Raw genomic sequence first — 23,177 nt, forward strand, 5'->3', positions numbered from 1 at the left:
GAGCAGAGGAGGTGAGAAAGAACATGTTCTTTATCAGTTTCTGAAGACACTTACTGGTCTCAAGCGTGTTGCTGCAAAGTCTGGAGAGCTGTGAGCGCTGCCTGAACCGTTCTGTCTGGGGTCTGAAGAGTAAACACATAAAAGAACATGGATTACGTCGCCATAACTCTGCCAAGAATACAGCGGCGGATACAAAGCCTGGAGCTTCCCAGAGACCTAGCCAGGAATCCCAGCAAAACCAGAGCTTCTCAGCTACTCTCTTTCAACAGGTGTAGAACACCCACTGTACAGCCCCCAAAACAAGAGATTGGGGTCTCAAAGGGTACTTTCAAAGGAATTGTCCCTTTAGGGGGTTTCTTTCAACCACTGGTGCTATTTTAACCCTTTATGGGCATCCTAAAGAGGTCTTCATTTACACAAACATGTCAGACGTCATGGGATAGAAGTATGCAAATTGATTATCAAGTGAATGTTTGGAAATGCCCGCATCTATATAAGTTGCGAGGTGTTATCTCGGGAGTGAGGCTGAACACTGGCCAGCAAGGCCATTGCGAGGCGACATGAATTATCGTAGCTTGAAGAAGGAATGATAGCGGGTGCCGGAGGAATGATAGCGGGTGCCGGAGGAATGATAGCAGGTACCGGACAGATGGAACATTCCATTTCTGAAGTCAATTCACAGTGTCATGCGAGTACCGGGAATACCTCATAGAAGGCATCAGCACCCACAGTGCATAGTATACTGGCAGCCCATGGGTGTTTAACAATCACAACCAGCGGTGTCTGGATAGAACGGTCTATAGGAACAGACAAGCGATTCTGTCAAAAATCGCATGCAATGCTGGAGGCCCTCAGGTTAGTATGTGTTCTTTATCTATACCCGGGCTATAGAAGCAGAAGACCCAGCAGTGCGCCTTGGTTAACACCACGGCACTGGACACAGCACCTCACCTTGGCTAACTGGACCCTAGAGGATTGGTATCGCGGTGCGCTACGATGAGTCATGGTACCAATTGTTCTTGGCTGAGGGTAGGGTTCATGTGTGGCGCAGACCCCATGAAGTCATGGACCCCAGTTGTCAACAAAGAACTGTGCAGGCTGGTGGTGGTTCCATACTCGTATGGGGTGTGTTCTCCTGGCGTGGGTTTGGTCCAATGGTCCTCCTAAACATGTTATTGACCAGTGCCGGCTACATGGCATGGCTCAAAATTCCCCCAAGATGTGGAATCGATGCCAGGTTGGGTTGCTGCACTTCATCAGGCTGAGGGGGTCCTATGTGATATTAGTTCCCACTCCATGTCTTTTGGCATGTCATTGTATGTGCCCTCTGAAAGGCGGAGGGCATGATCAATGGTGTCCACTTAATTCAAAAAGTTAAACGGGACTAAGTGCATAACTCAACTTTTGTACACAGCTGTAGGAATGAAGCAGAGATATATGTAGAGCAATGCACAAATGCTAAAGCGTTCTTTTGATGCCATTATACTTTCACAATAGCGCCCCCCACAGTACATTTTAAAAGTCTGGGTTTTTGTATGACTGCGCTTAATTTTTTTCCCTCTGGCATTGTTGTGAAATGCTGGAGGGAAGCGGATGCGAGAGGTGGTCCTATGGTTTTCTATGGGACAGATCAAGGTATGCGATGCATTAGTTTTGAGGTCAGATGCCTCCCTGTTGATAGAAAAATATTGCAATACAGACTGGTTTAAAAAGTGCACCAAAATCTTATCAGTTGTTCTCCTCCCATTACGATGTCAGACACAGTGATGACATGCCAACCTTAACTATGCCTACCATAGTGCCCTCATGACAAAGGCAATCACAGTGCTTCAAAAGTGCCCACATCGTCCATGTGCTTTTTTGCCAGTAGAGGGCACAACGCCCCATTACACAACAGTCACAGTAGCCCCACAACAGCAGTCCAGAGCAACTGTCACATATCCAGCCACAAACACCCCTATTACTGGCCATCGCCAGTGGCACATAGTAGAGCCAGCTGCAGTGCCTACATGGCAGTACTCTACAGTAATGACTGACCTCTTCAATACGCCTCTGTCCTGCTCTTCTCTACTACTACTAGTATGAAATTAAATGCGAGCAGCCAATCCACGGACGCCTCTTCTTGCAATGGATGAAATGACTGTAGCTTGTGACCACCCCTTAGAAATGTGGCGCATTTCCCTTGGAATAAGAGAACCACATGAAGAAAGGTGCCGTTCTAAATCAATAGAATACCTGCGTCATTAGCCGAGAGTCTCTGGTTGGATGGTGGCGAAAGCATCGGAGGTGAGAAGGGAGGTGGAGCCGGAGAAGGTAATTCCTGTAGGAACGGAAGTAACAAAATATGACCACATGGCGCTATGATGAACCAAGATGGAAGATACATTGTATATCTAAAGGAGTATGTTAGGAATTGTGCATTACAGATCCTTTGTGGTAGAGATACCGCAGAAGAAAAGAATATCTGCTGTATATAGGTTTCCTTGATATGCCGAAATCAAGGGTGGACATACCCATGAAGTTGGACCATGGGGCTGTTAAACGTCATTGGAAAGTAGGGACCAGCTTTGGTAGGTCTTATGCTTTATGATACTGCGTAACAATATGAGAGATCTTCTCCTTGCTTTCTGACAGTGCAGTTCCTATCATGAGGCTAGGAATTGGTCATGGAAATGGCACGGAAGGGAGAAGTAACCACTAGATCTTTCTGTTCTGGCTGGTCATTTTGATCTTTGCTATGGGCTCCTCACTCTTCTAGGCTAGAACACCCAGTGGAAATAACCCTACTATTTACAGGGTGATTCAAAAGCCAGAGCTACCTGAAATATCTTCGGAATGAAAAGTGATACAAGTAGAACACTTAGACGGGTGGGGGAAAACTTTTTGGTATTATGGTGGTGCTTGTCGGCCATCTTGGATTCAGCCCAAGAAACTTCAATGGAAAGGGGGTCACAGGATACATGATTTAAAGGGGTATTCCAGTAGGTGGATTAAATGACAAGTTTTCATCCACTCACTGGATGGGTGAAAAATGATAGTTCGGTGGGGCTTATTCACTGACCGGAAAACCCCTTTAAAAGTAGATTTTCAACAGAAATGGTTAGGGGCAGTCATTTTTTTAACACCTGCAGCCATTTTCAAGTTATGGATATTATGTTGAGTATTAATAAAGTTCTGTTGAATAAAGTGGTATGGAAAAGCAGAAGATGCTGTCAACAATTCAGGACTGAACGGAGATTATTCTGATGGTTAGTAACAGAAGTTCACGTGAGTTGGCCTAAGCGGTCAATCATGGAAGAAACTAGGAAGAAGAGGCTAGTGGGTGCACGAACTATCAAGAAACTGATTCAGAAGTTCAGGGAAACTAGTAGAGATGAGCGAGTGTACTCGGAAAAGCACTACTCGCTCGAGTAATTTGCTTTATCCGAGTATCGCTGTGCTCGGGTAATGAAGATTCGGGTGCCGGCACGGAGCGGGGAGCTGCAGGGGAGAGCGGGGAGGAACGGAGGTAAGATCTTTCTCTCCCTCTCTCCCGCCCGCTCTTCCCTGCTCCCCGCTGCGACTCACCTGTCAGCCGCAGCGGCACCCGAATCTTCAGGGACGAGCACAGCGATACTCGGATAAAGCACATTACTCGAGCGAGTAGTGCTTTTCCGAGTACGCTCGCTCATCTCTAGAAACTAGTAGCATCCATGAAAAGCCGAGAACTTGTTGTCTGAACAGGGTTTCCAATCTGAGCTTCTGAATCAGTAACACTCTCGTAGTTCAGATAATATTCCAGGTGGCCCTGTCTTTTGAATCACTCTGTACTATGGATATAAACACAATAGCACAAAAAGGTGGAAACTGATTTTTTAAATTTATATATACGGCGGCAGATTTACTAATAGTCTAATAGTGTAAACATAGACTAGACGGTCTAAAAGTGCATCAAGTTTATCACAGCGGCCAATTCTGGATAATTTGGTGCAACTTAGTCAATTTTGTCCAAGTTTATGCAAAGCATTAGTTGGCTTAGTCAGAGTCAAATTTTTGCATATGGTGTCATATTTAGGAGATGCCATTTTCTCATAAGGCCACACCCATTCCCAATAAGTCACACCCCTTGTATTGATGCAACTCTTGTTTCCCAAAAACCAAATGAATGAATTGTTAATGCCTTGCCAAAACCGCAGCACATAAGGCCCCTGACTCACAGGTAAGGTCAGTAAACTTTGCACATTATTGGGTATTTCAAGTACAAACCTGCGAAGAGTTTGGATCATCTCCAGTTAATTCTTCGACGACAAGTGAGGGAAAAACTCCAACCCGACCATTGAATTCCCCTTTCCAAAAGCCATCATCAATCCCACCTTCTTCTCTACGGACAATTTGGATGATAGCACCTTCAGGAAACGTGAGCTCTTCTTCGCTCTGACCTTCGTAGTCATAGAGAGCTCTGGCAAGAGACACTGGAGAGAGCAATACTGGATGTTAGACCAACCAACCAAACCAACTTGGGTGAAAGATTAGCATGCATTATATGGCCGGTATGTAATACTACATTGCACCTTCCCACAACCCTTAATGGTAGGATTACATGGTTTCATTGCTGTAGCTTCGTATGAGGTTAGTACTGGAACAGCAATACCATGTGACGAGTGGCATTGTGTAATCCTAGCATGGCTGGATGGTACTGTAACTATCCCCTGCCTAAAAACTGGATATAGTGAGAGTCCTTATGTACAGAATATATGGTGTATGTGGTCTGTGAATCTGATACAAATGGGGCAATAGCCATAGACAACCTTCATCATAACTTCTCACGATCTCACTCATTGTTCCAGTAGTAGTACGAGCCACAAAATCCCACCCATTGCATACAGAGGAATAAAACTAAGCACACAGCCATGAAATATCCATAGAAAAAGCTGTATGACTTTAAACACTGCATGCTATAGGACGCCACCTTTGCAATGTGATCATCATGAAAGGTGTTTCCATACCTGAGCAGTTGCACACTGGCCTGGCATCACCCTGCACAATGCCAATTGTCTGCTGGAGTGGTGTAAAGCACATCGCCACCAGACTATGGAGCAGTGAAACATAGTCTGTGAATGAGATGCATCCCTTCAAAGAACGGCAGTCTGATTGATATGTAGTATCTGCATGTGGTGGATGCTCAGAGAACTCTACCTAACTGAATGCATAGTGTATAAGGTCTACTGCAAAATTTAACGGCTAAGGGATAATGGTCATTCTGGGTTCAGGCTAGGCCCCTTATTTCCAGTGATGGGTAGTCGTAATATTAGACTATCCAGACACATTTGCATGATTTTAACTTTATAGCAATTTTTTGGGGGGAGTCTTTCCTGTTCCAGCATGACTGTGTCCCTGGAAACAAAGCGAGTTCTGTAAAGTCATGGTTTAAACAGTCTGACATGGATGAACTTGAGAGGCTGCACTGAGGTCTGACCCCAACCCTAGTGAACACCTATGGCATGAATTAAAACACCAATTGTGAGCTAGTCTCTTTCATGCAAATGCCAGACCTCACAAATGCTCTTTTGGCTGAATAGGTACAAAATCCCTCAGATACACTGTCCTAGCAAAAATAAACTGGACACCTGAGAAAGCATCACAAGCAGTATTTATTTACATATGTAAATACTTAATGGGGCTCCTTTGGCCCCCATGACATCAGATGCTCTCCGTGGTATACTTTCTAATGTCTTATACAGTTCAGCTCGTATTTCCCTCCATCCATCTTGCAAATGACTGGTGAGTTCTCTCAAAGAAGATGCATGGCCCATCTACAATGATGCAAGGAGAGTAGTCATTGGACAGTTGAGCAATAGAAGAATGTTATATGCAGTGACAAATCACGCTACTCCATCTTCAAATCACATGAACCAACCTGGGTGTGGAGGATGATTGGGAACGCCTTTTGCCTGAGTGTTGCGCCAACAGTTCAGTACAGCGGAGGTTTCATTATGGCCTGGGGAGGTTTTATGTGGCATGGTGTTGAACTTTCGGTTGTGGTACCACAACCATGAACACGGAGGTGTACCCTGACATTCTAGACAATGTGCTGCTGACAATGTGGCAATACTTTGGGAATGGTCGACAATACTTCCAACAAGACAACGCGCCTTGTCACAAATCCAACGCTGTCTTACATTGGTGTGAGGATATGGATGTTCCACGAATGGACTGGCTGCAGAGTCCTGACCATCTTTGGGATGAACTGGAACGTCGGGTGAGGAAATATAAACAACATCTATCTTCTTTGAGAGAACTCACCGGATGTTTGCAGAATGAATGGAGGGAAACACCAGCTGAAGTGCATCAGAAAGTATGTCACAGATAGTGTCTGATGTCAATTGGACCAAAGGAGGCCTCACTAAGTATTAACATATGGAAGCAAATATGACTTCTGATTCTTGCTCAGGTGTCCAGTTACCTTAAGTAAGATCATATACACTTCAAAATCTACTGGAAAGCCTTTTAAGTAGGGAGGAGGCTGTTCTAGCCATGAAAATGGGGTCCCAACTCCATATTAACACCCATGGTTTTGGAATGGGATGTCCAACAAACGTATGCAGTAGGTTTAATGGATGGTCCAATACCAACACAGTTTTTGCCAAACTGTGTTCTAGTACTCTATCATATCCTCCCATGTCTTCACTTTTCCTTAAGAGGAGACTTTCAAATGGTTTTCTGCTCGTCTTCTGGAACTTTCAAAGATAATATTTCCAAAAAGACTTAACTGATGCTGACTGATCAGGGACTGCTACAAACCACCAAAATCAGTGAGCCTGTAATTATATTGTGCTGCCTGTAGACACAGACTCCTAAAGGGCCGGACAGGTTCCCTTTAAACCTACCTGTGGCATCAGAACGTTCCAGCTCCAGGATTCCAGAGAAGCACTGTGCACCAGAAAGTCCTACGATGTGACCAGCACTCAAAGACTCGGCAACCCTCTGGTTAATGTAAGTAATGTACTTTTCTGGGACATAACCCACTTGTCCATTTTTGTTCCGAGCCTTAAAGAGAAAATGGAGAATGGTACAGACAGTTACCGTCACAGCCCATTAGAAGATAAATGAATTAGATGTCCATTTGTGCAAGGACGGCACTCCGTGTACTCTCCAACTCATTCAAGCTCCGATAATGCATTTTAATCTTTAAAAACTACATACTCCTGTTTTCTGTGGCGATTTATGTAGGACATTCTGAAACGAAGTGTCCCTTTTAAACTAGCACACAAGTTACACAAAGAAATAATTATCCGATTATCCATAGATCTTACTTTAGAATGCATACAAGTCTGCCTCCTGGGAAAAAAAGGTCCTCGAGTACAGCACCTCTATGAAGCCTTTTTCTTCAAAGCTCTTTCTTCCTTGCTTTCCAGAACCCTTATGCCTATCATGTCACATATGCTATCCAGCTCACATTTCACTTGCCACTCCTTCGTACTGCCCCTGCAGAGAAACACACTGCCTCTTTGAATCAGTGCCAGTGCTGCTGTGATCACAGGACTTTACTGGCAGCTTGTAATTTCCTGCTTGTGTAAGAGATTCATTATTGTAGCTATATTACTCTCTTTCTCTGCAGGGAGGAAGCAAAGGGCTGCAGTAATTCAAGTTTCTGCCTACACTACTCCAAGTTGAAATAACTGGAATATACACTTGCAAATATATTAAGTTAGTAAACAGCATAAAGCACTCAATTTTTTAATCTAGATTAGAAATTTGAATCAACACACTGCGTATCCAAGTGGGTTTTTAAGTGCATCACTGGGGGTATAATTGAAGCAGTTGTGCTACGATAGCATCCTGTGTTTATATACCCTATGGGCATATGAACAGTACAGAGCAGGGTTCTCTTCTTGAGACTAAACCTCTTTGTCCAAAAACAGACACGCTTCAGCAATAGTGGCTCCCATCCTGGCAAGCCTTCTGCCACCCTGTTCTTACAGGATGGCCATTCATGTGGATAGCCATCCTGTAATATTACATTTCCACTGCAGTGGGCGAGTACAGGGAGTGAGTCAGGCTGGCTGTAGCTACTGGCAAAATCAGTTACTTGTCAGAGGTGCCAAGAACAGGACTCACCCTTCATCTTGACAGAAGCCTTTAAATGTTTCTTTTCAGGTATATGGTGATTCTGGTCCACATAAATTATAGTGGGCCCTTACCATGTCACCCTCCTACAGTCAACCAACCCAACCTCCTCTTTTGCTTATGGCCACACCATTTACAAAAGGCACATATGGTGTCCCATAACAGTGCCAGCCCCAACAATATTTAGCCATCCGTGTCTCCCGAGTCCCATTACTATACAGGCTGGGAGTGATTGAGTAATGCCACTACTGATTAATGTCACCACACACAAAGTGACGGTATCAAAGAAAACCCGTTGGCTGTTGCTTTTGCTAAATATGAGTGGAATGGAAAGTGATCTCAGATTTGCTAAGTGCCGCAGTCAGCCCTGCCCAGACATATATATTAAGAAATTGCATCAACAGCAATGCCTTCAGACATTCTCAATGGGATTTTGCAAGCGGAAGAGATTCAATTCTATGCAGAGAGTGATGGAAAGAATTTAATACCCTGAAGTTGTCCTCCAGACCTATGAGCGCTGCACGGCTCTATCAACATTATCATGTGCCAACAGGAGAAGGGAGTCCGTATGCGAGACAACTATGCACCATCGTAAAAGCTTGGTATGAATGATATGAATTGTAACAACCATATAGATTATTGAACCATGAAATGGACAGCTAGATCCAGACTGACCTTCACCCACTCCTCCACATCTCCATCCTCCATGACCTCCAGTCTCTCGCCTTGAGTGATGGTCAGTTCATCTGCCTGAGAAGCCTGAGGACAGAGATAACAGAAGGTAAATCATTGCAATCTGTGGGGTAATTGGGACATGTTGCTCATTCTCCTCCCACTTCTCGTCTTACTGCTCTGGTTCCTATATTAAACGTAAATGGATGAATTACAGTTTGAAATAATTCCAATATTTCAGTTACACCCATTGACAAAAAACCTAATGCACCAGGGAGGAGTTGGAAGAGTCAAAGGAAACTTTGTGTGAATGTATAGATGATATATGTAAGCAATTACAATATTAGAGCGAAAAGATACGTTTATTGGGGAAACCGTACAATTGAAAAAAAGGCTCTGGTACCCTGTTGTACCGGCTCTAGCCTGGATACAAGGTGTGATACGGGCAGGTATGGAGGCTCTAGTAACCTGTTGTACCCGCTCTAGCCCAGATACAAGATGGGATACCGGCAGGTATGAAGCTCTGGCACCCTGTTGTACCACCTCTAGCTTGGATACAAGATGTGATATGGGTAGGTATGGAAGCTCTACTACCCCGTTGTACTGCCTTTAGCCTGGATACATCATGAGATACAGGATGGTATAAAGGCTCTAGTACCCTGTTGTACTGCTTCTAGCCTGGATACATGATTAGTTATGGGCAGGTATGGAGGCTCTAGAAACCTACTGTACCCGCTCTAGCCCAGATACAAGATGGAATACCGGCAGGTATGAAGACTCTGGAACCCTGGTTGTACCACCTCTAGCTTGGATACAAGATGTGATACGGGTGGGCATGGAGGCTCTAGTATCCTGTTGTACCACCTCTAGCTTGGATACAAGATGTGATATGGGTAGGTAGGGAGGCTCTACTACCCCGTTGTACCGCCTCTAGCCTGGATAAATCATGAGATAAAGGCTCTAGTACCCTGTTTTACCGCCTCTAGCCTGGAAACAAGATGTGATACGGGCGGGCATGGAGGCTCTAGTACCCTGTTGTACAGCCTCTAGCTTGGATAGATTATGAGATATGGGAGGGTTTGGAGGCTCTACTACCCCGTTGTACTGCCTCTAGCCTGGATATATGAGGAGACATAGTCAGACATGGAGGCATACAAGCTCCGTAATTATCCTGCAGCACATTTGCCAACAGATGTTGCAACTGGGCCTCTAGATCCTGAAACCTCATAGGCTGCCAAAGCTGGTGTCACGGCTAGTCCCATAAAAGCTGAACCAGCGATAAATCTGACAACAGGGCAGGCCAGGGAAGTATGGCAACCCTGCTGAAAAATGCCTGTTGGAATCCTTCCCATGAGAGGCAACACATGTGGCTGTAGAATTTCCTGCGTATATTATCGCTGAGCTGTCATTGTCCCTCGTACCACTGCTAGGGGTGACCAACTGCCGTATGCGATTGACCCCGAGACCACGATACCAGCAGTGGGGGGGCAGTGTGTCGCTCCACAGCAAAGGCAGGATTGAGGCGCTCAACAGAGGCCTCCATACTTTAACACAACAGTCGTTAGCTCCCTAACCTGGATTTGTCACTAAAGAACAGTTCCCGTCAGTAACAGTCCAGATTTCTCGTTCACGACAGCACTACAAATGAAGGTGATTGTGTTGGAGTGTTAATGACAGAACATGTAATGGGCACAGGGACACCAAACTTCTCCTAAGTGCCTGGAAATGGTGGACAACGACACTGTTGGTTCTGCTTATGGACGGATCAAACGATCTTCTCTACTGGTGGTCTGTCTGGCTTGTCTGAGGATGATGATGATAAGGATTATCCGGTCAGTCACATCCGACTTTCAGTCACTTAATGGATCAATGTTCTCCATGCATTTCTGTCTTTCACTGCTTCTTTCAGTTAAGTGATTGACATGTTCATGGTAGCCTTGATTGTTCATGGTGGCCTTCATTGTATCTAGCCATCTTGTTCTTTATCGTCCTGATCTCCTATTTGCACTGACCTTGCCGAGCATCAGTACCGTTTCCAGTGAGTTAGCGAGCATCACGGGACCAGACGCTGTTTGATGATTTTTGCCTCTAGTGATATTTTCAGTTTAACAGGATCTAACACTACCTTGTTTGCTGTCATGGCGGTCCAAGAACCTAGAGCCTGTTTGCTGTGTATGTGCCCTGACGTAACGACTGCTTCCAACACCTCCTAACAGCTTGGTCAGAACGGCCTAGATGGTGGACAATTCATTGACATGACCATCCTGCTTCGCGTCTCTCATTCTAATGATGGCCCCCTCTCAAAGTCTACTAACTGGGCGAAATGTCTTTGAGTATGTTGTACAGGCATGTGTAGCAGTCTATAATCTCTGAACAAGAGGTACATCACACAAATGTAGCCTCTGAAAGGCTTTATAGGGCAACAGGGGAAGCACTTTTACAGCCTCTGGTGGCAAATCCCAGTATCTATGAGCCTCGTGTGGCGCAGAGTGTAAGCTCTCGCTCACCACCTGAAGGTTGCAAGTTCAATCTCCGTTGGTTCAGGTAGCCAGCTCAAGGTTGACTTTATAGGGCAACAGGGGAAGCACTTTTACAGCCTCTGGTGGCAAATCAGAGGTAGCCAGCTCAAGGTTGACTCAGCCTTTCATCTTTCCAAGGTCGGTAGAATGAGTACCCAGCTTGGTGGGGGGGTAATAAAGTAAAAAAAAAAAAATTACGTGAAAGCGCTGCGGAATAAGTTGGCACTATACAAATAACAAGATTTTTTTTTTAATTAGGTGGTAACTGTAATCAAGGAAATATCTGCATGCAGAGTTTTGCAGCAAACCAACATTTCTATCTGGGTTCATTATTTTTCTTGTCAACGACTGCATTTTCCTCAAAACGCAAGAAAGGCTCAAACTTATAAGACGACGACTGACAGTAAATCAAAAGATCAGCTCTACAAGACTGCCAAAGTCCATATAGGAGTTGCAAGGCAAAGAGGTAAAAATGGCTGCCTATACTTATCCTACTGAAAATGGGCACTAATTTCTCATAGTTTACCTAGACAAGTTACAGATACACAGTAATACTATAATTAATGCAAAATTCACCAAAACGGAAGAATTCACTGCAGTCATTAAAGGTTGGAACGTAATTGGATGCCTATTACAGCCTACCTTGTAATTATACAGCACATGGCACGGTGTTGGATAGGAGCGGTTGCCACTCAGGCTAAGCGGGGATTCTTCAAATATCTCCCCTCCATCATCCATATCCTCAAATTCTGAGAAATCAAAGTCTTCCATCTAGAGAATAAAAAACATGTCGATAATAAATAAGTGCTGGAAGGAACCCAAAAGCACAGCAGGTAACCACTATTCATGTATGTTAGATTCTCAGCAAGCAATGAAGCCAAAATCATTGGGAAAATTCTTCATACATGAAACTAAGCAGAACTCTGTCCGCTCCCAGCTGCATGTAAATATATGGCTCCAAGAACCAATGTAGGGCACTAAAAGTGGGTAGAGTCATCAGTAAAACCCCTGTGCAGGTGTCCTAATAGTATATATGGACACCATAGAGGGGGGTCACCAGCTTCAAACCTCAAACCCCAGTACCAGTTCAACTTAATAACCCTTTGCAATACAATTTTGGATTCAGGGTTTCCTAGGGGGCTCTTTCTGCTATTTTACAATGGCGTCAGCTGCTGGCTAGAGACAGTACTGCAGTATGTGACATGCGAAGAGGCCCCCAACAACAGAGCGGCCAGTAATCTACAGTAAGAATACCCTGTCGGACGTCTTCCGACATCGGAGCCGTACAGTCTTCAATCAGGATGTTGAAAGACGTCAGACAGTGGATTGGAAAGGGTTAATCCATCACCCTCATGATTGATAGCAATAGACAGGTAATAATATGTCCTGAAACAGGAAATGTGACCTATCGTGTTCTGTGAACTGAACCAGTAGAACACCGTTTTGGGTTGAACTCAATTTGCTCAACACTAGTGTATGACACTATCTAAGAGCCATAATAACACACTCCCATATAACATACTCAGCGTTATGCAGGGCTTCTATGGTTCTTAGACAGTGTTATACACCAGTTTTAGGGGTTTTAGTGAACTTCCGCTTCGGTTCAAACTAATTCGGACTGAACCAAATGGTTTTGTAGAAGTACGGCAAACCGTTCAAACCAAACTTTTCAAAAGTTCGCTCATCACTAATGACCTAAATTAAGAAATGTTGTGCCACTATGTTATCATCCAACCCCTTTCACATGACTAAGAGAAGGATTATTGGAGATTGGCCATGATCCTTTAAAATGGGTCCACCAACCAACAACCCAGGAGATTGCGATCCACCTTTGCAGGAATGTCCTGGAGGACTTCAGCATTATCTCCTCGGACAGATCATAGCTAATTGGTGAAGGGTCTGGTGTTCTTCATTTATTCATTTTTAATTTTGTAATGGTTCTGCCTTGTGTTGTGTGTAATTTTATTTTGTCAGTTTATCAACATTGCATCTTTTCTATTAAAGCTTAAAACTTTCATAAACTCTATTAGAGACTATAGGTTCTATAGAACATACAGAGTGCAACCCAGCATGGATTATCTCATGAACGAAAAGAGATAAAGTTAGGAAACTTTGTAGAACCCTTAGGTGGGTGGGGGAAAACTTCTTGGCACTATGGTGGTGCCTGTTGGCCATTATGGTGGTAGCCATCTTGAATTCTGCCCAAGAAGCTTCAATGGGAAGGGAGTCCTGGGATACATGATTTAAAGGTAGAATTTTATGCACAAATTGATAGATGCAGTCATTTTTTAAAATATATCTGCAACCATTATTGTGTTACAAATGAAGTCACTTTAAAAATTAATAAAGTTATGTTGATTTATGTAGTAAGGAAAACGCTGATCACGTCTTTTTTCAGGTACCAGAAAATGCAGTTAACAACCCAGGACAGAATCATCCTGATGGTTGGTAACAGACGTTCACATGAGGTGGCCAGGACTGTCAATTAAGAACAGCTAGGAAAACAGGCAGCGAGTACACAAACTCTCAGAAGTTCAAGGAAACTGCTAAAGTCCGGACAAACAGAGTACTGGTTGTCCGAGAAGGGATACTGATCCCCAGGTATTGACAGCTTTCCTAGCTTTTCATGAAGAGTCTATATAAAAGCAGCAGGAGACTGGCATTAAAGTTTCTTGGGCCGAATTCATGATGGCTGCCACCCACCGCCATAGTGCCAAAGAGTTTTCCCCCCACCCATCACTGTGTTCTACAAAGTTTCCTACTTGCATCTCTTTTCGTTCAGAAGATATTCCAGCTATCCCTCACCTTAGAAAGTCAATTTATATGGCGCACACCAGAACTTCTTTATTTTAAAGCACACCCAGACTTTCAGATGACATTTCAGAATAAGCTAGCTGTGTATATAGAAAGACTTACACGGTTTCTGGCCATTGTATGACCTATATATGGCACTAATCACCAGTATTCCCTTCTGCAGGCTGTATATGTAGTTATCAGTTCTCTCTGAGCTTGAGAGAGGAGCCTATAATGGTATAATGTCTCGCACACATAGGAGACCAGGATGTCTTGTTCTCTCTGTCTTTGTAGCACACCCTTATAGGTATCAGCATCAGGGACAGCAGTACTCAACAGTGTATATATTATTTCAATAACTGTGTGACAGGAAACACTTAATTCTCACTGCTGCAATATCTGTGAGAGTCTCTCTGCCTCTTCCTTTCCATAGACTTCTATGGGCTGCATGAGATAACATCCCCACACAAAACACACACATATTTCGTGTAATCTTTGTGTCTCTCTCACTAAAGCTGGATTTCACATGACAACAGGCAGTGGATAGCAAGAAAAAAGCGAGACCCCCGTCACTAGTGTCTAGCAGTTTGGAGTGATTTTTCAGCACAAGAATACAGTTTTAGGTAAAATAGACTGCTTCATTTCCACAATGCAAAATTGTGCAACTTTTCATTACCCAAAAAATAAGCTTAATTTGCTGAAACTGCAGCGTCCGCTTAATAAAAAAATCTCTAAATAAGTTTCAGCTTTCTCTTTTTCTGTGTCATTAAGGTATGATTAATTTAGGGCTGTAAGCCTGCGTTCCAAGTACTTGTTTGTGTTTTCTTGCTATGAAATACTCTGTGGAGAGGACAGAATAATAAGAATATTAATAAAGATCAGCTTTATTGCTAAATTGTGATGGACATTCTGCTTCTCTCTATCTGATCGCCATGGAGACAGAATTATATAAAGAACATTTTATGGGATTCCATGTTCCAATTAGTGAAAGAACGGACACAGAAAACACTAGAAGAGTTTCACCTATTTAACTCTGAAACCGAAATCGCCCACATGAAGAGGAAATCCAGAAGCTCATGGGGACATCATGTGGTCATTTCAAGTACAGCAAGTAAAAGACAAACTTACAGGAGGGCCTACTGGCACAATTTCACACTATACTTCGGAGAGTCAAGTTTAAACATTAGGAGCAGAGGAGCCTTTAGGAGGATATTCAGAACTATGGAGCAAAGGTTAACTCGAATGTGCAGAAAGTTATCATAAAAGGGGTTTTCCTACAGCAGTGATTTTTTATAGCCAGGGATTGGCTGCATCATCCACATGGTCAGCAGCGATCAGAAAGGAGTGGTTGGGAAGCAATTTTAAGCTGGGGGTAAACCGCTATAAGTAATTAAGAACCTATTCTCCTAAACGCATCAAAACCCAGTCAGCGCAAAGCAATTAAAAGTCTGATGCAAAGTTATCATAACAGGTTAAATCTCAAGTTAAACTCTGCTACATCTGCACATGAAATGCGGTGATATAGAATAATGAACGAACATTGCATGTAAGTAAAGAAAATAAATAATAAAAAAACAACAAAAAAACACTTGACAAGTTAAAAAAAAAAAAAAAAAAAAAGTTTCTTTACCTCTTTCAGGAAGAGCTCTTGTACTTGGGCGGCATCTAGTATTGCGGCTCAGCCTTATTGACTTAGGCCTCATGTCCACGGGCGGGGCTGACTCCACCCACGGCCGAGGACAGTGCTTACCTGTCCGGGTGTTCACTGCGGATGTGTGAAGCGTTGGCCGCCGTGCCTCGGCACACACAGTAGAGATTTAAAAAAAAATAAAATAAAATAAAAATCTGCTTTCCAGCGGAATCTGAATTGAATTGCGGATGGGCCGCGGATCGGATGGCTTTCATTGACTTCAATGGCAGCCATCCGTACGGGATTTACACCGAAATGGAGCATGCTGATTTCCAGACCAAAAAGGTCCGCAAATCAAATCTGCATGCTTTAATTCCAGTGCGGTCGCCCATGTTTCCCTATGAGCGGCTTGAACTGCAGATCATCCGTGCGGATTCCGCAATTCAATTCCGCCCGTGGACATTGGGCCTTAGCTTGGTATTGCAACTTGGCACCATTTATCTACAAGAGAGGCGCCATTCCTGAAAGGGAAAAAAAACAAAAAAACACTTTTTTTCCTAAACTGCTGCAACTGACAGAAGAATACTGAATTCCCAAATATTGCAGACTTTATACTGTAAGCCAACCATGAGATGCTGTGAACAAAAGTACATGCCTCACAGGGAGTACCAAATACATTAGGTCGCATGGTCTTTTTTCATACATTCGGCGCAATTCTCACAGTTTTTGCAGTCTTATAAATTCACGCATCCTACTAATGATTCTTCAGCAATAAGATCAGTTTGAGGAGGCGCTTCCAAGACTGCACAGTGTGGCTGGGGAGAAGAGCTGCGACAGTCAGCGGGGCAGCAGCTACAAAGCTATGCAGCCGGCGTCACTGACCAGAGAATATGACAACCCTCCAAGTTCAGTCAATTTTCCGCACAGTAACCTAAGGGTGTGTTCACATGTTGCAGAAACTTTGCAGATTTCCTACCATCACTGTAAAGTAAAGGCGGGTTTAGACAACGATGATCGCTCAAAAGATTTTTTGAGCGATAATCATGGTGTTCTTTTTACAGCGCAAGCTGATCGTCAAACGTTGAGCGATCACCTTGCGCTCCGAGTGGAGAATGCAGAAGACAAGCGGGGTGTCACCGCTTGTCTTCTGCAACCAGCTGTTCCCCACTTGGAGCCCCGGCTGTTATACAGCAGAGTGCTCCGAACGGAGGATGCAGAAGACAAGCGGGATGTCCTCTCTTGTTTTCTGCATCCAGCTGTTCTCTGCTCGGAGCGCCCGGCTGTTATACAGCCGAGCACTCCGAGTGGGGGATGCAGAACACAGCTAGACAGCTGTGTTCTTCATACCCCGCCTGTGTTCAGGGAGCGGGATACAGCTGAAACAATAGTATGAGCTGTATCCCGCTGTGAATCCCTGATAACGGATCGCTGATCTTTCAGCATGCTTAAAGATCAGCGATGGCTTAAAGAAAACGGCACAATGTCAGTGCAGTCAGACACAACGATTATCGCCCAAAGGACGGCTTTGAACGATTTTTGAGCTAAAATCATTGTGTCTAAATGGGCCTTAACTCTAACCTGCGGATTTCCTGCAGAAATTCCGCAACAAAAATGCAGCATTTCTGCGACGTTATTTATACAAAAGCACAAATTTGCATGACTTCATGAAAACTTACAGTGGGAGACATCTCTCCATTAGACATACGGGCCTCACTCAGCCGCCTCTCCTGTTCTAGTTCTTCATCAGCTTGTGTCATGGCGCCAGATAACCAGGTGTCTACATCTACTCCAACCTGGCGTAGCAGCTCCACACGAGCATCAGCTTTTACCTTGCTGACCTAAAACACATTAAAAAACCTTTAAATATAAATGTGGAGACAAAGCGAAATGAATAAAAAAAGATTAAGTAAATGAAAGAACCCGGGGGAAAAAAATGACTGCTGCCTCCATCACACGGGCAGATGCAATTTCGGTTTGTGAAGAATGCACAGTTTTCATGGGGCACGTAACATAGTATATTAGGCCGAAAAAAGACATCCAGTTCAGCCTATCCCCCCTCCCCCAATGATGATCCAGAGGAAAAAAAAAACCTAATGCGATAGAAGCCAATTTTCCCCATTTAAGGGGAAAAAAAAAAATCTTTGCCGACTCCAATTCTGACAATCAGTATAATCCCCGGATCACCGACCCTTCTGTAGTAATCAGTGATCATAACTAGAGATGAGCGAGCATGCTCGGTTAGGGAAATTACTCAAGCGAGCATCGGCATTTTCAAATAACTGCCTGCTTGTCCGAAAAGATTTGGTTGGCGGCGGGGGGATGGAGGGGGGAGATCTCCCTCTCTCCCCTGCAACCCACCGCTCACCCCAGCCACCCCCCAAATCTTTTTGGACGAGCAGGCAGTTACTCGAAAATGCCGATGCTCGCTTGAGTAATTTCCCTAACCGAGCATGCTCGCTCATCTCTAATCATAACATTGTAACGCTCAAGAAAGGTGTCGAGGCCCCTCTTGTACTCTTAGTGAGTTCCCCATCACTACGTCCTCAGGCAGAGAGTTCCATAGTCTCACTGCTCTTACAGTAAAGAACCCCCTTCTATGTCGGTGTAGAAACCATCTTTCCTCTAGATGTAGAGGGCGCCCCCTTCTTACAATCACAGTCCTGGGTATAATAGATGATGGGAGAGATCTCTGTACTGCTCCCTGATATATTTATACATAGTTATTAGATCGTCCCTCAGCCGTCTTTTTACTACAGTGAATAACCCCAATCTTGATAGCCTCTCTGGGTATTGAAGTCCGCCCACTCCATTTATTACTTTAGTTGCCCGCCTTTGTACCGGCTCAAACTCTCATATGTCCTTCTTGAGTACCGCTGCCCAATACTGTCCACAATATTCCATGTGTGTTCTGACCAGTGACTTGTAAAGTGGAAGAACAATGTTCTCATCATGTGCCCCAGACTCGTTTTGATGCCCCCCATGATCCTATTTGCCTTGGCAGCAGCTGCCTGACACTGGTTGCTCCAGTTAAGTTTACAGTTACCTAAAATCCTCAAGTCCTTCTCCCTGTCGGTGTTCCCCCAGTATTTTCCCATTTAGTGTGTAATGGTGACATGTACTTCCTCTGCTCATGTCAATAACATTACATTTATCAGTGTTAAACCTCATTTGCCACTTTTCTGTCCCCCAACTTATTTAGATCCATTTAAAACATAATGTCCTCTTTTGTGTTAAATTTCTTTAGATAATATTTGCAAATGATGCAAAGCTGATATATAACTGCACAATCCTACTGGGTCATTAATTAATTAACTAATTAATTAAAATACGGACCCTTGTGGTGCCCAAGTGTGTTTTTTTACATCCACGTCCACTACATTTTTCATTTTCAAGAAAAAAAACAAGCAAAAACAAAACAAAAAAAACTGAAAAAAAAAAAAGTCGGTCCAATGGATGCCAGTTTTCTCACAACCCACAGAAGACAGGGTGACAAAAAAACACAGTGAATACGGATGCTAATGCACGTTTGCTGCCTTTTTTTAAATACAGACTGAATATAGACAGAAAATACACCAGTGTGAACGGGCCCTAAGGTTTATATTCTAACAAAAGATCCAACCACACTACACAAGGTTTCTATTCAGTTTTTATATCTAAAATGTGACTAAAACAAAAAAATAAACCGTCTAGCATATCAGAAGTTTAGTTCAATTTAAAGGCCGTTTGCACTTCTGCAAACATTGTTAATGCTGCGGTGCATAAAAATTTGCAACTTTTTATTCAGTTGTGATTAAAAATCTACTAGCATGTTGTGTATGCAACTCCATAAATCTTTACTATGTGTATCCATGGTAACAGACTACAAACACACACGCAGTCATGTGTTACTCCATTTCATAAGTACGGTCACCACAAATAATCATGCTATAGTCCTAAAGAACTGCAGAAACCCTCCAAATTGTGCAGCTATAAAAAGCGCAAAAATTCCTTTTGCCTGTTTTTATTTGAAAAAAAAAAAAAAAACTACATTCCCCTCCTCCCCATAAATACTGGGGCCAGTTTTATAAACTAATGTAACCTATCAGTATATTTAGGAGTGTGGGAGGAAACGGGAGAATGAGGAGGATAACTGCACGAATACCAGGAGAACATACAAGCTCCATGCACATGTTGTCCTTGGTCGGATTAGAACCTAGGGACCCCAGTACTGATAGCAACCCGCATGCTCCTGATTAGAGGGGACTCTTACCAGACTTTTGGCAGGTCCCATCAATATTTCATGTATTTCAAGGGGGAAAATCTAATGGAGGTATAAAAAGTGCTGTCCGAATGTACGTGGGTGGAGCCAGAGCCGCAGCGGATCCTGCACAGGCTCATTGGGATGTATGGAGTTCTGTGCTGTTCCGTCGATGGCCATTATGAGGTTAATAGTTGAATTTGTGCCAAAAGTTTTGCATTAAAAAGTTAATTATGGCCCACACCGCATCTGCACCATAAATTGCAACTTTTTTTTGTACATAGAATTTAGTTGAAGTGGTACCACTACCTACAGGCTAACTATAATTTATGCAGGAAACTGGTGCAAATTATAGCACAAAACTAAACCTGCTCATAGGAGGAGATTTTAATTTATGACACAAAGATGGGCAAAGATGTTCCAAATTTATTAAAGGGCTTCTTAAAAATTTGGTGCATCTTACTCCAACATATTTTGGATTTAGACTGCAAATAAGGGAGATGGAATAATACCTCCACAGCGCCACCTATTGGAAGGTAGCATTCCTTCAAGCCAGAGTTAGACTTTTTATACAAGCCTTGTAACAATGACTGGGAATTAAAAGCAAAGCCAGACTCCATGTACAGACAGCTGTTTCAGGGTATTTGCCCTTCATCGGTGTACAGTAGGAGTCTGGGTTTGCTAGTGAGAGGCCTGGGATGGGGCCTGGGAAACGCTATCTTTTCTCCTTAGGGACAGCACCTAGACGGTGAGCGAGGAGACTCAAAAGGCAATTCATGCTCCTCTGGGTAATATGCAAATAAGGGAGATGGAATAATACCTCCACAGTGCCACCTATTGGAAGGCAGCATTCCTTCAAGCCAAAGTCAGACTCTTTATACAAGCCTTGTAGCAATGACTGGGAATTAATGCCTGTGCAATTTAGACTGGCACATGACATATCACCCTGAGTACATCTCGCCTTGTGTCTCATAGGGCACCTACGGTGTTCAGACTTCATAGTAACCTAACCTCCCAACCTGAAGATGTACTAAAGTTATAGTGTTACAAAAAACCCATTGCATTTTGGAATTTTTAACAAAAAAAAAAAAAGGACTGATTCGTCCTCAGGATAGTTTATCAATTGGTGATCGCAGGGGAACCCTTAGCACTCAGCTACTCACCAGGCCACTGTGACAACGTACAGTATGGAGAAGGAAGCAGATAGCTCTATACATAGCCCAGTGGCCTTGTGTGGTATTACAGCCTCAGCACCCACTGCAATACCATTCTGTGGCACTGTACAAGGTTTAAGCTATCCGCTTCCTGCTTCATGCACTATGACAGCACCCCGGCGATCAGCCAATTGGTGGGGGACCAATCATCTCTTGATGTTCTAATCTCTGGACAGAAGATCAATATTTTTTTAGAGCTGCAAAGCCCCTTTAAGCAAAAGTATTATGTAACTATATTGTGCAATAGTGTACCTACCTCAGCTTTTCGCACACTTTCCTTAACTTCCTCCATTTTCTGGATGATACTGATGACCTCCTCTTCAGAGGCATTCTTCCGTCTGTCTTCCAATCTCTGAAGGACCTGGATGAGAGCAGATTTTGTCTTAACATTTAAATCTTCTCCAAGTTTACAAGTGAGTTTTATAATATTTTTTTCTCTGACCATCCCATAATTCGGAACATTTGGCTATCAGCACATACGACATCCGGTCCTGCTGTAGCCAGATTAACCCTTTCCATTCTACTGTCTGACGTCTAAAGACATTATGATTTAAGGCTGTACAGCTCCGATGTTGAAAGACATCCGTCGGGGTTCTCTTACTGTATATTACCAGCCGCTCTTAGTCTATTGTGAGAACGGCGGTCTATTCAGAAACAGTACCTCCTCTCTTAAAATCAGATACACACCATATGGGAAAAAAGTGAAAAATCTATCCTGTGCATTAAATGTCCCATTGGGGTCTTTATGTTGGAGAAACAGGACAAAAACTGAAAGAGAAGAGGAGATCTCATCGCCACACGATTAAAGAAAGACAGACAGAATTTCCTGTGGCCGAGCATTTCACTAGTTACAAACACAACATAGAACATATGCAAGTTACTATATTAAAAGGCAATTTTAAATCTCAAGGTCATAGAAGAATTTGGGAGTACAAGTTTATGACCATCTGACAAGCTCAAGACAGGAACTGCAAGTGGTTTCATGCATCACTGGAGAATATCAGAAATCTATAGCAGAGATAACACGCTGGCCTGGTGACCTCCCTAAAATTTCACATGCCTTGTCAGTGGACTAATGAAGTATTTACTCCTCTGCTCATCCCGTTCTGATATTGTTTTTAGTGTATAATAAATCACACCATGTCCGTGCCTTGTCATATGTATGTGTGTATATATATATATGTATGCCTCTTCGGATCTATTCTACTAAGCCTGAGGAAGAACCCCAAGTAGGTTTGAAAGCTCGCTTTAACATCATGTTTTTTTTTTATTAAGGCCCCTTTACACTCAACGATTATCGCTCAAAATTCGTCCAAACTGCTGAAAACAAGAGATAATCGTTACGTGTAAACGAGGGCATTGCGCACTTTTCATTTGATCGATGGATTTTACTTCACATAAAATCCATTGTTCAGCAGCTGAAAGGCTGAGCAGATACATTCCATTTGAAAGCAATTCGCTCATCTTTCAATAGACTGCAGGATGCTCTCCCCGCGGCATGTTTATACTAGCCGCGAGGACAACAATGCAATCTGCTGGCAGCCACAAGGAGAATGTGCCGGCAGCTGTGTGCACTCTTGTTTAAACACACTCTGGGCTCAGCAAACAACTCATGGAGGTCCTTTTACATGCAAATGAAGATGATAAAGTGTTAATGGACTTAACCATTTTATGCAAAACATCAGTAAATCTTTCAATCTTTAGGTAGTTCAAAAAATTATTTTTGAGTGTAAAAAGGACCTTAATCCATTAAAAGGTATTATATCAACAAGATTACTTGGAAACAGAAAGGTGAGACTCCAGTGGGCAAACGAGCGCGAAAACTGGATCAATGAGCAGTGAAAAAACATCACCTGCTCAGGGGCATCCTGATTTCTGTAGCGCCGTGCTGATGGGGAGCTCAAAATTTGGCCAAAGCAACATGACTCCATGAAACCTTCCTGTCAGTGGTTCAGAGCATGTCAGCACCTCCGTCTAATTTGTGGCATCTACAAGAAGCTTCCTGT

The 23,177-nt window shown here is 43.4% G+C and overlaps 1 protein-coding gene across 1 annotated transcript in view; it reads right to left on the reverse strand.

Annotated features, from left to right (window-relative positions):
• Window positions 1–23,177, reverse strand: part of FCHSD1 (FCH and double SH3 domains 1) — a 120,922-nt gene that overhangs the window by 3,851 nt on the left and 93,894 nt on the right. Inside the window, exons 12-19 of the mRNA XM_066590543.1 lie at window positions 21,428–21,532; window positions 17,397–17,558; window positions 11,940–12,068; window positions 8,782–8,865; window positions 6,867–7,026; window positions 4,246–4,451; window positions 2,236–2,320; window positions 55–122 (exon numbers count right to left, since the gene is read on the reverse strand). Of these exons, the coding sequence (XP_066446640.1) occupies window positions 55–122; window positions 2,236–2,320; window positions 4,246–4,451; window positions 6,867–7,026; window positions 8,782–8,865; window positions 11,940–12,068; window positions 17,397–17,558; window positions 21,428–21,532 (999 nt within the window). The remainder of the gene's footprint in view (window positions 1–54; window positions 123–2,235; window positions 2,321–4,245; window positions 4,452–6,866; window positions 7,027–8,781; window positions 8,866–11,939; window positions 12,069–17,396; window positions 17,559–21,427; window positions 21,533–23,177) is intronic.

The sequence above is a fragment of the Eleutherodactylus coqui genome, chromosome 2, assembly GCF_035609145.1.
Source record: "Eleutherodactylus coqui strain aEleCoq1 chromosome 2, aEleCoq1.hap1, whole genome shotgun sequence".
Lineage (NCBI taxonomy): Eukaryota > Metazoa > Chordata > Amphibia > Anura > Eleutherodactylidae > Eleutherodactylus > Eleutherodactylus coqui.